The 17,190-nt window shown below is 48.7% G+C and overlaps 1 protein-coding gene across 1 annotated transcript in view; it reads left to right on the top strand.

Annotated features, from left to right (window-relative positions):
• Positions 1–16,546, top strand: part of LOC110521102 (putative G protein-coupled receptor 176) — a 40,198-nt gene extending 23,652 nt beyond the window's left edge. Inside the window, exons 2-4 of the mRNA XM_090233227.1 lie at positions 1,917–2,169; positions 14,454–14,667; positions 15,053–16,546. Of these exons, the coding sequence (XP_090089353.1) occupies positions 1,917–2,169; positions 14,454–14,667; positions 15,053–16,057 (1,472 nt within the window). The 3' untranslated portion in view covers positions 16,058–16,546. The remainder of the gene's footprint in view (positions 1–1,916; positions 2,170–14,453; positions 14,668–15,052) is intronic.
• The last annotated feature ends 644 nt before the right edge of the window (positions 16,547–17,190 follow it).

Raw genomic sequence — 17,190 nt, 5'->3', positions numbered from 1 at the left:
TGTAACAGACCAGCAGTGTGAATGATGAAGGATATTAATGTATCAGACCAGCAGTGTGAATGATGAAGGATATTAATACAACAGACCAGCAGTGTGAATGATGAAGGATATTAATGGAACAGACCAGCAGTGTGAATGATGAAGGATATTAATGTAACAGACCAGCAGTGTGAATGATGAAGGATATTAATGTAACAGACCAGCAGTATGAATGATGAAGGATATTAATGTAACAGACCAGCAGTGTGAATGATGAAGGATATTAATGTAACAGACCAGCAGTGTGAATGATGATGGATATTAATGTACAGTCTATTGCATTGAGACTTGTATTGAAAAGGTTACTATCTGAAATGATCACGCCCTGACCATAGTTTGCTTTGTATGTTTCTATGTTTTGTTTGGTCATGGTGTGATCTGAGTGGGCATTCTATGTTGGATGTCTAGTTTGTCTGTTTCTGTGTTTGGGCCTGATATGGTTCTCAATCAGAGGCAGGTGTTAGTCGTTGGAACCATATTTAGGTAGCCTGTTTTTGTCATTGTGGGTTGTGGGTGATTGTCTGTGTTAGTTGCTTGTGTCAGCACAGTTCTCATTATAGCTTCACGGTTGTTATTCGTTTATTGTTTTTGTATTCAGTGTTCAGTGCTTTCTTTAATTAAAATATCATCATGAACACATACCACGCTGCATTTTGGTCCGCTTCTTACGACGATCGTGACAGGAATACCATTTCTAAGACTAATTTATTTTCCCCTGTTTTATATGTACAGTTTTCTATCATAGCAGCTCCTTCAACTATGAACATGGTGATTTGAGTTCTTCCATTAGTCAGGACATTAGCACTGGGCAGAGATGGAGGGGGAGGGAGGGAGGGAGAGAAGAAGGAGGGAGGGAGGGAGAGAGAGGTGGGAGGGAGAGGAGGGAGAGAGAGGAGGGAGGGAAGGAGGGAGAGAGGAAGGAGAGATGAGGGAGAGAGGAGGGAAAGGAGGGAGAGAGAGGAGGGAGAGAGGAGGGAAAGGAGGGAGAGAGGGATAGAGGGAGAAAGGAGGGAGAGGAGGGAAGGTGCCAGAAGGAGGGAGAGAAGAGGGAAGGAGGGATAGAGGAGGAAATGAGGGAGAGAGGAGGAAAGGTGGGAGAGAGGAGGGAGAGATGAGGGAGAGAAGGAGAGAGGAGGGAGAGCAGGGAAGGTGCCAGAAGGAGGGTGGGTTGTGTGAAGTTCTGTTCCCAGTCTGAGCACCATCACAGGGTTTGGAAAACTGTTCTCATGGAACTCTGCTAAAATTACAAATGGAATGTCATGGCAGTGCTGTGTGTGTGTGTGTGTGTGTGTGTGTGTGTGTGTGTGTGTGTGTGTGTGTGTGTGTGTGTGTGTGTGTGTGTGTGTGTGTGTGTGTGTGATGAATCACAAACTCTGGCGTGTGTGTAAATACCAGTGGCATGTCACACTTTGTTGCTTAAATTGATCTGTCTTCTTGGTATCACTCAGGTCTACCTCTACCCTCTAGTTTAAATGGATTGTTTTGACAAATTGGTTGCTGATGTTTTCACAAACTGATTGTAATGGAAAAGACAGAAGGGGGTGCTTGAGTGGCCACAAGATCGATCATTTCTACAATTTTGTCTGTTCCTGATTGTCTTTCAAAAGTACTTCACAAACTCACACACCATAACATTTCACTGTATTACGTTTTCTCACAAGCCCTTATACTGTAAAACAATCAAACTGTCATCCTGTCTAAACCCTCTCTCTCTCTCTCTCCTCCCTCACCCCCTACTCGCCACCTTTCTCTCCCTTACCCCCCTTCCCTCCCTCCCTCCCTCCCTCCCTCCCTCCCTCCCTCCCTCCCTCCCTCCCTCCCTCCCTCCCTCCCTCCCTCCCTCCCTCCCTCCCTCCCTCCCTCCCTCCCTCTCCCAGGCAATGCCACTGTTCTATGGTGTACATGCTGTACCAGTGTCTTCAAGTCGGTGACCAGTCGTTTCATTAAGAACCTGGCGTGCTCAGGGATCTGTGCGGGTCTGGTGTGTGTTCCCTTTGACGTGGCTCTAGGGGCCAGCCCTCGCTGCTGCTGGTGGCTACACACTCTGCTGCTCTGCAAGGCCCTGAAGTTCCTCCACAAACTCTTCTGTTCTGTCACCGTGCTCAGCTTCTCCGCTATCGCTCTCGACAGGTGGGTGATTGCACGGAAAAGCAAGTCAAATACAGCGTCTTTGTTTGGATTACAGAAAGTGCTATAAGAACGACATGTTATCAAATCAAACCACTGGCGGCACTACATATAGCAGGGACTGGCTGCCCACTACATATAGCAGGGACTGGCTGCCCACTACATATAGCAGGGATAGCAGGGACTGGCTGCCCACTACATATAGCAGCGACTGGCTGCCCACTACATATAGCAGGGACTGGCTGCCCACTACATATAGCAGGGACTGGCTGCCCACTACATATAGCAGGGACTGGCTGCCCACTACATATAGCAGGGACTGGCTGCCCACTACATATAGCAGGGACTGGCTGCCCACTACATATAGCAGGGACTGGCTGCCCACTACATATAGCAGGGACTGGCTGCCCACTACATATAGCAGGGACTGGCTGCCCACTACATATAGCAGGGACTGGCTGCCCACTACATATAGCAGGGACTGGCTGCCCACTACATATAGCAGGGACTGGCTGCCCACTACATATAGCAGGGATAGCAGGGACTGGCTGCCCACTACATATAGCAGGGATAGCAGCGACTGGCTGCCCACTACATATAGCAGGGACTGGCTGCCCACTACATATAGCAGGGACTGGCTGCCCACTACATATAGCAGGGACTGGCTGCCCACTACATATAGCAGGGATAGCAGGGACTGGCTGCCCACTACATATAGCAGCGACTGGCTGCCCACTACATATAGCAGGGACTGGCTGCCCACTACATATAGCAGGGACTGGCTGCCCACTACATATAGCAGGGATAGCAGCGACTGGCTGCCCACTACATATAGCAGGGATAGCAGGGACTGGCTGCCCACTACATATAGCAGGGATAGCAGGGACTGGCTGCCCACTACATATAGCAGGGATAGCAGGGACTGGCTGCCCACTACATATAGCAGGGATAGCAGCGACTGGCTGCCCACTACATATAGCAGGGACTGGCTGCCCACTACATATAGCAGGGACTGGCTGCCCACTACATATAGCAGGGACTGGCTGCCCACTACATATAGCAGGGATAGCAGGGACTGGCTGCCCACTACATATAGCAGCGACTGGCTGCCCACTACATATAGCAGGGACTGGCTGCCCACTACATATAGCAGGGACTGGCTGCCCACTACATATAGCAGGGACTGGCTGCCCACTACATATAGCAGGGATAGCAGGGACTGGCTGCCCACTACATATAGCAGGGATAGCAGCGACTGGCTGCCCACTACATATAGCAGGGACTGGCTGCCCACTACATATAGCAGGGACTGGCTGCCCACTACATATAGCAGGGATAGCAGGGACTGGCTGCCCACTACATATAGCAGGGATAGCAGCGACTGGCTGCCCACTACATATAGCAGGGACTGGCTGCCCACTACATATAGCAGGGACTGGCTGCCCACTACATATAGCAGGGACTGGCTGCCCACTACATATAGCAGGGATAGCAGGGACTGGCTGCCCACTACATATAGCAGGGATAGCAGGGACTGGCTGACCACTACATATAGCAGCGACTGGCTGCCCACTACATATAGCAGGGACTGGGTGCCCACTACATATAGCAGGAACTGGCTGCCCACTACATATAGCAGGGACTGGCTGCCCACTACATTTTGCAGGGACTGGCTGCCCACTACATATAGCAGGGATAGCAGGGACTGGCTGCCCACTACATATAGCAGGGACTGGCTGCCCACTACATATAGCAGGGACTGGCTGCCCACTACATATTGCAGGGACTGGCTGCCCACTACATATAGCAGGGATAGCAGGGACTGGCTGCCCACTACATATAGCAGGGATAGCAGGGACTGGCTGCCCACTACATATAGCAGGGATAGCAGGGACTGGCTGCCCACTACATATAGCAGGGATAGCAGGGACTGGCTGCCCACTACATATAGCAGGGATAGCAGGGACTGGCTGCCCACTACATATAGCAGGGACTGGCTGCCCACTACATATAGCAGGGACTGGCTGCCCACTACATATAGCAGGGACTGGCTGCCCACTACATATAGCAGGGACTGGCTGCCCACTACATATAGAAGGGACTGGCTGCCCACTACATATAGCAGGGATAGCAGCGACTGGCTGCCCACTACATATAGCAGGGACTGGCTGCCCACTACATATAGCAGGGACTGGCTGCCCACTACATATAGCAGGGACTGGCTGCCCACTACATATAGCAGGGATAGCAGGGACTGGCTGCCCACTACATATAGCAGCGACTGGCTGCCCACTACATATAGCAGGGACTGGCTGCCCACTACATATAGCAGGGACTGGCTGCCCACTACATATAGCAGGGATAGCAGCGACTGGCTGCCCACTACATATAGCAGGGATAGCAGGGACTGGCTGCCCACTACATATAGCAGGGATAGCAGGGACTGGCTGCCCACTACATATAGCAGGGATAGCAGGGACTGGCTGCCCACTACATATAGCAGGGATAGCAGCGACTGGCTGCCCACTACATATAGCAGGGACTGGCTGCCCACTACATATTTAGCTGGGACTGGCTGCCCACTACATATAGCAGGGACTGGCTGCCCACTACATATAGCAGGGATAGCAGGGACTGGCTGCCCACTACATATAGCAGCGACTGGCTGCCCACTACATATAGCAGGGACTGGCTGCCCACTACATATAGCAGGGACTGGTTGCCCACTACATATAGCAGGGACTGGCTGCCCACTACATATAGCAGGGACTGGCTGCCCACTACATATAGCAGGGATAGCAGGGACTGGCTGCCCACTACATATAGCAGCGACTGGCTGCCCACTACATATAGCAGCGACTGGCTGCCCACTACATATAGCAGGGACTGGCTGCCCACTACATATAGCAGGGATAGCAGCGACTGGCTGCCCACTACATATAGCAGGGACTGGCTGCCCACTACATATAGCAGGGACTGGCTGCCCACTACATATAGCAGGGACTGGTTGCCCACTACATATAGCAGGGATAGCAGGGACTGGCTGCCCACTACATATAGCAGGGATAGCAGGGACTGGCTGCCCACTACATATAGCAGCGACTGGCTGCCCACTACATATAGCAGCGACTGGCTGCCCACTACATATAGCAGGAACTGGCTGCCCACTACATATAGCAGGGACTGGCTGCCCACTACATATAGCAGGGACTGGCTGCCCACTACATATAGCAGGGATAGCAGGGACTGGCTGCCCACTACATATAGCAGGGACTGGCTGCCCACTACATATAGCAGGGACTGGCTGCCCACTACATATAGCAGGGACTGGCTGCCCACTACATATAGCAGGGATAGCAGGGACTGGCTGCCCACTACATATAGCAGGGATAGCAGGGACTGGCTGCCCACTACATATAGCAGGGATAGCAGGGACTGGCTGCCCACTACATATAGCAGGGATAGCAGGGACTGGCTGCCCACTACATATAGCAGGGACTGGCTGCCCACTACATATAGCAGGGACTGGCTGCCCACTACATATAGCAGGGATAGCAGGGACTGGCTGCCCACTACATATAGCAGGGACTGGCTGCCCACTACATATAGCAGGGACTGGCTGCCCACTACATATAGCAGGGACTGGCTGCCCACTACATATAGCAGGGACTGGCTGCCCACTACATATAGCAGGGATAGCAGGGACTGGCTGCCCACTACATATAGCAGGGACTGGCTGCCCACTACATATAGCAGGGACTGGCTGCCCACTACATATAGCAGGGACTGGCTGCCCACTACATATAGCAGGGATAGCAGGGACTGGCTGCCCACTACATATAGCAGGGATAGCAGGGACTGGCTGCCCACTACATATAGCAGGGATAGCAGGGACTGGCTGCCCACTACATATAGCAGGGACTGGCTGCCCACTACATATAGCAGGGACTGGCTGCCCACTACATATAGCAGGGACTGGCTGCCCACTACATATAGCAGGGATAGCAGGGACTGGCTGCCCACTACATATAGCAGGGACTGGCTGCCCACTACATATAGCAGGGACTGGCTGCCCACTACATATAGCAGGGACTGGCTGCCCACTACATATAGCAGGGACTGGCTGCCCACTACATATAGCAGGGACTGGCTGCCCACTACATATAGCAGGGATAGCAGGGACTGGCTGCCCACTACATATAGCAGGGATAGCAGCGACTGGCTGCCCACTACATATAGCAGGGACTGGCTGCCCACTACATATAGCAGGGACTGGCTGCCCACTACATATAGCAGGGACTGGCTGCCCACTACATATAGCAGGGATAGCAGGGACTGGCTGCCCACTACATATAGCAGCGACTGGCTGCCCACTACATATAGCAGGGACTGGCTGCCCACTACATATAGCAGGGATAGCAGCGACTGGCTGCCCACTACATATAGCAGGGATAGCAGGGACTTGCTGCCCACTACATATAGCAGGGATAGCAGGGACTGGCTGCCCACTACATATAGCAGGGATAGCAGGGACTGGCTGCCCACTACATATAGCAGGGATAGCAGCGACTGGCTGCCCACTACATATAGCAGGGACTGGCTGCCCACTACATATAGCAGGGACTGGCTGCCCACTACATATAGCAGGGATAGCAGGGACTGGCTGCCCACTACATATAGCAGGGATAGCAGCGACTGGCTGCCCACTACATATAGCAGGGATAGCAGGGACTGGCTGCCCACTACATATAGCAGGGACTGGCTGCCCACTACATATAGCAGGGACTGGCTGCCCACTACATATAGCAGGGACTGGCTGCCCACTACATATAGCAGGGATAGCAGGGACTGGCTGCCCACTACATATAGCAGGGACTGGCTGCCCACTACATATAGCAGGGACTGGCTGCCCACTACATATAGCAGGGACTGGCTGCCCACTACATATAGCAGGGACTGGCTGCCCACTACATATAGCAGGGATAGCAGGGACTGGCTGCCCACTACATATAGCAGGGATAGCAGCGACTGGCTGCCCACTACATATAGCAGGGACTGGCTGCCCACTACATATAGCAGGGACTGGCTGCCCACTACATATAGCAGGGACTGGCTGCCCACTACATATAGCAGGGATAGCAGGGACTGGCTGCCCACTACATATAGCAGCGACTGGCTGCCCACTACATATAGCAGGGACTGGCTGCCCACTACATATAGCAGGGATAGCAGCGACTGGCTGCCCACTACATATAGCAGGGATAGCAGGGACTTGCTGCCCACTACATATAGCAGGGATAGCAGGGACTGGCTGCCCACTACATATAGCAGGGATAGCAGGGACTGGCTGCCCACTACATATAGCAGGGATAGCAGCGACTGGCTGCCCACTACATATAGCAGGGACTGGCTGCCCACTACATATAGCAGGGACTGGCTGCCCACTACATATAGCAGGGATAGCAGGGACTGGCTGCCCACTACATATAGCAGGGATAGCAGCGACTGGCTGCCCACTACATATAGCAGGGATAGCAGGGACTGGCTGCCCACTACATATAGCAGGGACTGGCTGCCCACTACATATAGCAGGGACTGGCTGCCCACTACATATAGCAGGGATAGCAGGGACTGGCTGCCCACTACATATAGCAGGGATAGCAGGGACTGGCTGCCCACTACATATAGCAGGGATAGCAGGGACTGGCTGCCCACTACATATAGCAGGGATAGCAGGGACTGGCTGCCCACTACATATAGCAGGGACTGGCTGCCCACTACATATAGCAGGGACTGGCTGCCCACTACATATAGCAGGGATAGCAGGGACTGGCTGCCCACTACATATAGCAGGGACTGGCTGCCCACTACATATAGCAGGGACTGGCTGCCCACTACATATAGCAGGGATAGCAGGGACTGGCTGCCCACTACATATAGCAGGGACTGGCTGCCCACTACATATAGCAGGGACTGGCTGCCCACTACATATAGCAGGGACTGGCCGCCCACTACATATAGCAGGGATAGCAGGGACTGGCTGCCCACTACATATAGCAGGGACTGGCTGCCCACTACATATAGCAGGGACTGGCTGCCCACTACATATAGCAGGGACTGGCTGCCCACTACATATTGCAGGGATAGCAGGGACTGGCTGCCCACTACATATAGCAGGGATAGCAGGGACTGGCTGCCCACTACATATAGCAGGGATAGCAGGGACTGGCTGCCCACTACATATAGCAGGGACTGGCTGCCCACTACATATAGCAGGGACTGGCTGCCCACTACATATAGCAGGGACTGGCTGCCCACTACATATAGCAGGGATAGCAGGGACTGGCTGCCCACTACATATAGCAGGGATAGCAGCGACTGGCTGCCCACTACATATAGCAGGGACTGGCTGCCCACTACATATAGCAGGGACTGGCTGCCCACTACATATAGCAGGGACTGGCTGCCCACTACATATAGCAGGGATAGCAGGGACTGGCTGCCCACTACATATAGCAGGGACTGGCTGCCCACTACATATAGCAGGGACTGGCTGCCCACTACATATAGCAGGGATAGCAGCGACTGGCTGCCCACTACATATAGCAGGGATAGCAGGGACTTGCTGCCCACTACATATAGCAGGGATAGCAGGGACTGGCTGCCCACTACATATAGCAGGGATAGCAGGGACTGGCTGCCCACTACATATAGCAGGGATAGCAGCGACTGGCTGCCCACTACATATAGCAGGGACTGGCTGCCCACTACATATAGCAGGGACTGGCTGCCCACTACATATAGCAGGGATAGCAGGGACTGGCTGCCCACTACATATAGCAGGGATAGCAGCGACTGGCTGCCCACTACATATAGCAGGGATAGCAGGGACTGGCTGCCCACTACATATAGCAGGGATAGCAGGGACTGGCTGCCCACTACATATAGCAGGGATAGCAGGGACTGGCTTCCCACTGGCTGCCCACTACATATAGCAGGGATGGCACTGGCTGCCCACTGGCTGCCCACTGGCTGCCCACTACATATAGCAGGGATGGGCTACTGGCTGCCCGCTGTTTTGTAGGCAATTTATTTTTTATTTTTTTACAAAATAATAATATGGACCTCAGTCGGGGTCTCGACTTCCTGTTGACAGTTAGAACGATAGAATACACAAGGTGCAATTTCTAAATGTGGTCGTGCATCAACAATCACTCAATTAGCGCAGTCAGCAAAAACCTTTTTTAGAATGGTAAGTTATTCTAGCGGCCAACTATCTAAACTTGTAGTAAGCAGGTTGAATTACCAACCAGCGTGGGGCCCATTGACCATCAGGTATCATACAGTGGGCTCCAAAATGACTGGTACCCCTGACCGGCAATGCACAAACAATACTTAAACAAATATAAACAATATAGTTATAGAGATGAACTCAAAATACCAACATGTTAGAAATGCTGTACTTTATTAATGTTCCAATGGAACCAACCAAAATCATACAATTATTTAATACAAAATACATTTAACCAAAATCAAGGTTTCATAATTATTGGCACTCCTCATTTAGTACTTAGTGCAACCAACTCTGGCAAGGATAACAGCATGGAGTCCTTTCCTGTAAATGTTTGACAAGGTTAAGGAACACATTTGGAGGGATTTTGGACCATTCCTCTAGGCAGATCCTTTCAAGATCCTTCACATTCTTGGGTTTGCGCTTATCAACTGCCCTCTTCCACTCAGCCCACAGGTATTCGATTGGATTGCGTGCCGGCGACTGAGCCAAGGCAGAACATTGATTTTGTTGTCACAGAACCATTTCTGTGTGGATCTTGAGGTATGTTTCGGGTCATTGCCTTGTTGGAGAGTCAACAACTCAGTTAAGACTCTTCACAACTCAGTTAAGACTCTTGACACCTCAGTTAAGACTCTTCACAACTCAGTTAAGACTCTTCACACCTCAGTTAAGACTCTTCACACCTTCATTCACACTTCAGTTAAGACTCTTCACACTTCAATTAAGACTCTTCACACCTCAGTTAAGACCCTTCACACCTCAGTTAAGACTCTTCACAACTCAGTTAAGACTCTTCACACCTTCATGCACACTTCAGTTAAGACTCTTCACACCTCAGTCAAGACTATTCACACCTCAGTTAAGACGCTTCACACCTTCATTCACACTTCAGTTAAGACTCTTCACACCTCAGTCAAGACTATTCACACCTCAATTAAGACTCTTCACACCTCAGTCAAGACCATTCACACCTCAGTCAAGACTATTCACACCTCAGTTAAGACTCTTCACACCTTCATTCACACTTCAGTTAAGACTCTTCACACCTCAGTCAAGACTATTCACACCTCAGTTAAGACTCTTCACACTTCAATTAAGACTCTTCACACCTCAGTTAAGACTCTTCACAACTCAGTTAAGACTCTTCACACCTTCATTCACACTTCAGTTAAGACTCTTCACACTTCAGTCAAGACTATTCACACCTCAGTTAAGACTTTTCACACCTCAGTTAAGACTTTTCACACCTCAGTTAAGACTCTTCACACCTCAGTTAAGACTCTTCACACCTCAGTTAAGACTCTTCACACCTCAGTCAAGACTATTCACACCTCAGTTAAGACTCTTCACACCTTCATTCACACTTCAGTCAAGACTATTCACACCTCAGTTAAGACCCTTCACACTTCAATTAAGACTCTTCACACCTCAGTTAAGACTCTTCACACCTCAGTTAAGACTCTTCACAACTCAGTTACGACTCTTCACACCTTCATTCACACCTCAGTTAAGACTCTTCACACCTCAGTTAAGACTCTTCACACCTCAGTTAAGACTCTTCACACCTCAGTTAAGACTCTTCACAACTCAGTTAAGACTCTTCACACCTTCATTCACACTTCAGTTAAGACTCTTCACACCTCAGTCAAGACTATTCACACCTCAGTTAAGACACTTCACACCTCAGTTAAGACTCTTCACACCTCAGTTAAGACTCTTCACACCTCAGTTAAGACGCTTCACACCTCAGTTAAGATCTTCCTCGTCCTCTTCACATTGACCTAGGCACAGTAGGTACAGCAAGGTTAGTCTAGATAGAAGGTGCAGGCCAAGCAAAGTAATATATCATATTAAGCAGACATTTTTATTCAAAGGGACTTACAGTCATGCGTGCAACTATAGAGTATTTATCTAGCCTCATTGAAGGACCCTTCGGTCTCCACTCCAGAGAGTCTTCCATCTACATCCTCTAAGAAGGCTTTCCTTAGTGTTCATACTGTTTACATCAAACTCACAGGAAATTAACAATCACAAGAACACACGTCTTACCTTTTATTCTCTTCTGTGATGTTTCCAAGAGAATCCTCGTCAATGCCTGCTGTCTGCTCTAATGAGAGATTCCTGCTCCTAGTGCTCAGACTGCAGCCTTTGTAAATGATACTGTCCTGTCTACATCTAATGGTAGATACTACTGTCCTGTCTATATCTAATGGTAGATACTACTGTCCTGTCTACATCTAATGGTAGATACTACTGTCCTGTCTACATCTAATGGTAGATACTACTGTCCTGTCTATATCTAATGGTAGATACTACTGTCCTGTCTACATCTAATGGTAGATACTACTGTCCTGTCTACATCTAATGGTAGATACTACTATCCTGTCTACATCTAATGGTAGATACTACTGTCCTGTCTATATCTAATGGTAGATACTACTGTCCTGTCTACATCTAATGGTAGATACTACTCTCCTGTCTACATCTAATGGTAGATACTACTGTCCTGTCTACATCTAATGGTAGATACTACTGTCCTGTCTACATCTAATGGTAGATACTACTGTCCTGTCTACATCTAATGGTAGATACTACTGTCAAGTCTACATCTAATGGTAGATACTACTGTCAAGTCTACATCTAATGGTAGATACTACTGTCCTGTCTATATCTAATGGTAGATACTACTGTCCTGTCTATATCTAATGGTAGATACTACTGTCCTGTCTACATCTAATGGTAGATACTACTGTACTGTCTACATCTAATGGTAGATACTACTGTCCTGTCTACATCTAATGGTAGATACTACTGTCCTGTCTACATCTAATGGTAGATACTACTGTCAAGTCTACATCTAATGGTAGATACTACTGTCAAGTCTACATCTAATGGTAGATACTACTGTCAAGTCTACATCTAATGGTAGATACTACTGTCCTGTCTACATCTAATGGTAGATACTACTGTCCTGTCTACATCTAATGGTAGATACTACTGTCCTGTCTACATCTAATGGTAGATACTACTGTCAAGTCTACATCTAATGGTAGATACTACTGTCAAGTCTACATCTAATGGTAGATACTACTGTCCTGTCTATATCTAATGGTAGATACTACTGTCCTGTCTATATCTAATGGTAGATACTACTGTCCTGTCTACATCTAATGGTAGATACTACTGTACTGTCTACATCTAATGGTAGATACTACTGTCCTGTCTACATCTAATGGTAGATACTACTGTCCTGTCTACATCTAATGGTAGATACTACTGTCAAGTCTACATCTAATGGTAGATACTACTGTCAAGTCTACATCTAATGGTAGATACTACTGTCCTGTCTATATCTAATGGTAGATACTACTGTCCTGTCTACATCTAATGGTAGATACTACTGTCAAGTCTACATCTAATGGTAGATACTACTGTACTGTCTACATCTAATGGTAGATACTACTGTCCTGTCTACATCTAATGGTAGATACTACTGTCCTGTCTACATCTAATGGTAGATACTACTGTCCTGTCTACATCTAATGGTAGATACTACTGTCCTGTCTATATCTAATGGTAGATACTACTGTCAAGTCTACATCTAATGGTAGATACTACTGTCCTGTCTATATCTAATGGTAGATACTACTGTCCTGTCTATATCTAATGGTAGATACTACTGTCCTGCCTACATCTAATGGTAGATACTACTGTCCTGTCTATGTCTAATGGTAGATACTACTGTCCTGGGGGTATGACCTGGTCTCCACAATCACCCAACCTCAACCCAACTGAGATGGTTTGGGATAAGTTGGACTGCAGAGTGAAGGAAAAGCAGCCAACAAGTGTCCAGCATATATGTGTGAACTCCTTCAAGACTGTTGGAAAAGCATTCCTCATGGAGCTGATTGAGAGAATGCCAAGAGTGTGCAAAGCTGTCATCAAGGCAAAGGGTGGCTACTTTGAAGAACCTCAAATATACAATGTTTTGTTTAGCACTTTTTTGGTTACTACATGATTCCATATGTATTATTTAATAGTTTTGACGTCTTCACTATCATTCTACAATGTAGAAAATAGTAAAAATAAAGAAAAAACCCTTGAATGAGTAGGCGTGTCCAAACATTTGACTGGTACTGTGTGTATATATATATTTACCCTCAGGACAGTGTGTAATGTTGTCTCCTCTTCTTCTTCTCTCTAGGTACTACTCTGTCCTCTACCCTCAGGACAGTGTGTAATGCTGTCTCCTCTTCTTCTTCTCTCTAGGTACTACTCTGTCCTCTACCCTCAGGACAGTGTGTAATGCTGTCTCCTCTTCTTCTTCTCTCTTAGGTACTACTCTGTCCTCTACCCTCAGGACAGTGTGTAATGTTGTCTCCTCTTCTTCTTCTCTCTTAGGTACTACTCTGTCCTCTACCCTCAGGACAGTGTGTAATGCTGTCTCCTCTTCTTCTTCTCTCTTAGGTACTACTCTGTCCTCTACCCTCAGGACAGTGTGTAATGCTGTCTCCTCTTCTTCTTCTCTCTTAGGTACTACTCTGTCCTCTACCCTCAGGACAGTGTGTAATGCTGTCTCCTCTTCTTCTTCTCTCTTAGGTACTACTCTGTCCTCTACCCTCAGGACAGTGTGTAATGTTGTCTCCTCTTCTTCTTCTCTCTAGGTACTACTCTGTCCTCTACCCTCAGGACAGTGTGTAATGCAGTCTCCTCTTCTTCTTCTCTCTAGGTACTACTCTGTCCTCTACCCTCAGGACAGTGTGTAATGCTGTCTCCTCTTCTTCTTCTCTCTTAGGTACTACTCTGTCCTCTACCCTTAGGACAGTGTGTAATGCTGTCTCCTCTTCTTCTTCTCTCTTAGGTACTACTCTGTCCTCTACCCTCAGGACAGTGTGTAATGCTGTCTCCTCTTCTTCTTCTCTCTTAGGTACTACTCTGTCCTCTACCCTTAGGACAGTGTGTAATGCTGTCTCCTCTTCTTCTTCTCTCTTAGGTACTACTCTGTCCTCTACCCTCTGGAGAGGAAGATCTCAGACGCCAAGTCACGTGACCTGGTTATCTACATCTGGATCCACGCCACCATCGCCAGCGTGCCCGTGTTCGCCGTCACCAACGTTACCGACGTGTACGCTACCTTGTCATGCTCCGACGCCCGCGCACGCTCCTTGGGTCACATGGTCTACGTGGTGATCTACAACGTAACCACGGTGGTTACATTTACATTGTGATCATTTATCAGTCGGTTTTTATCCAGCCAGTGAATTACAATCATTGCAAGTAATAAAAAAAACACAGTTTTTCGGCTCGCCAGTGTTTAGTAACAAAATAGAAGTATGAGTGCTACCCTCTTAGAAAAAAAATATGTTCTCGCGAACATTTAAGGATTCTTTGGCTGTTCCCATATGAGAACTGTTTGAATAACTCTTTTTTTTGTTCCAGAACCCTCTATGGTTCTACCTGGAACCAAAAATGGTTATCCTATGGGGACAACCGAAGAACCCTTTTTAGAACCAAATTTTTTTCTAAGAGTGTTGGTGCAGGAAAGACAACAGTACAACAGTTGTTGTGTTTTTAATTGCATTTTATTTTTAGGTGATCCTCCCCCTGGCGGTTGTCTTCCTGTTCATGGTTCTGATTCGCCGAGCCCTTAGCGCCAGCCAGAAGAAGAAGGTGATTATTGCAGCGTTGAGAACCCCTCAGAACTCCATCTCTATTCCGTACGTGTCGCAGCGCGAGGCTGAGCTACACGCTACATTACTAGCTGTCGTTTTAGCCTTCTCGGCCTGTAGCGCCCCCTATGGGGCGTTGGTGGTATACCGCACTCTTCTCGGGGACGGTGAGGAATTGTCTCCTTCTCTCTACCTCACAGCCATCTGGCTGCCAAAGGTGTCTCTCCTCACCAACCCTCTGCTGTTTCTGACGGTGAACCGCACGGCCAGGCAGTGCCTTTTGGATGTTTTAGCCCGGGTCCACAGACGCTACAGCCGGCGTAACGTAGTCAGCACTGGGGCCCTGGGGCTAGGGGGCGAGGGAGGGCTGGAGGGGTCGGCTCAGGCCGGGAGCCAGCTCCTGGAGATGTTTAATATCGGACAGCAGCAGATCTTTAGGCCGACCGATGAAGAGGACGAGGAGGAGGTAGAGAATGAGATACCTTCGTTAGGGTCAGGAGGTGGTGGGGGTTGTTTGCAACCCAAAGAGAACCACCTTGGCGGGGGTAGACTAGGGGGACACAAAGGGAAGATGGTTCTACAGAAAGAGACCCAACCAATCAGAGAGAGTGTCCTAGTGACTAAAGAACCTCCTCTCATATTGCCCAAAGTCTCCCCTGCCCCTGTCCACGCCTGCTCTTACACCTCCTCATCACAGGTGGCGCCAGCGACCCCCACAGAGCCTGACAACGCCACCCAGTTTGGGTTCGGTCCATTCGAGCTGCCGCCCCAGTGGCTGCCGGAGACCAGGAACAGTAAAAAGAGGCTCCTCCCACCGCTGGGGAACACCCCAGAGGAACTGATCCAGACCAAACAGCCACGCCCACGGCCAGAACGACGAATCAGCAGGAACAACAAGGTCAGCAACTTTCCCGTTGTCGACCCTTAAACTACCCTGTCCGTTGACCTTTGAACCTATGATCCCTGATGACAGCTATGGCTGGAGGTCAGCCAGAGGAGTATTCCACTGACGGAGCGTAATGAGAACAGCAATACACCTTTTCCTTTTTCTATCAAGTTCTTTGATACATTTTATGTCAATGACTGGATACAAAGTCAATGGAGGAAATCTGACCAACCACCTGACCACCACCTGACCAACCACCTGACCAGTCACCTGACCAACCACCTGACCAGTCACCTGACCAACCACCTGACCAACCACCTGACCAGTCACCTGACCAACCACCTGACCAGTCACCTGACCAGTCACCTGACCAACCACCTGACCAGTCACCTGACCAACCACCTGACCAACCACCTGACCAGTCACCGGACCAACCACCTGACCAACCACCTGACCAACCACCTGACCAGTCACCTGACCAGTCACCTGACCAACCACCTGACCAACCACCTGACCAACCACCTAACCAACCACCTGTAAGAGAAAGCAGGGATATACAACTCTAGAGCTAGATGAGTCTGTCTCAGATGATTCTCCCTGTCGTGTAATGTATACATTTTATGTCAATGACTGGTGAGATTTTAGAAAGTCCCCACTGGAACACCAAATAGCCCAAGTCTAAAGACCAAAGTCACGTTTTTCTGAAGACATGGATTTTTACCCTGGTTTCGATGTTCTCTCTTTTTTTCTTGTTCTATCTTTCCAATAAATATTTTCACTTGATTTGTACTGGTACTGCTAACAGAGCAGATAAAACCTTTTCAACTGATTTCTACTGGTACTGCTAGCAGAGCAGATAAAACCTTTTCAACTGATTTCTACTGGTACTGCTAGCAGAGCAGATAAAACCTTTTCAACTGATTTCTACTGGTACTGCTAGCAGAGCAGATAAAACCTTTTCAACTGATTTCTACTGGTACTGCTAGCAGAGCAGATAAAACCTTTTCAACTGATTTCTACTGGTACTGCTAGCAGAGCAGATAAAACCTTTTCAACTGATTTCTACTGGTACTGCTAGCAGAGCAGATAAAACCTTTTCAACTGATTTCTAATTAGCACAACCAATTTAATCTAGTTGATTTTGATGAGTTTGGCAATGATGTATTGAACATACA

This window comes from Oncorhynchus mykiss, chromosome 4, assembly GCF_057628025.1.
Source record: "Oncorhynchus mykiss isolate SJ-2025 chromosome 4, ASM5762802v1, whole genome shotgun sequence".
Classification (NCBI taxonomy): Eukaryota; Metazoa; Chordata; class Actinopteri; order Salmoniformes; family Salmonidae; genus Oncorhynchus; species Oncorhynchus mykiss.
The sequence above is the reverse complement of the archived record's forward strand: the minus strand, read 5'-3'. Positions and strand labels throughout refer to the sequence as shown.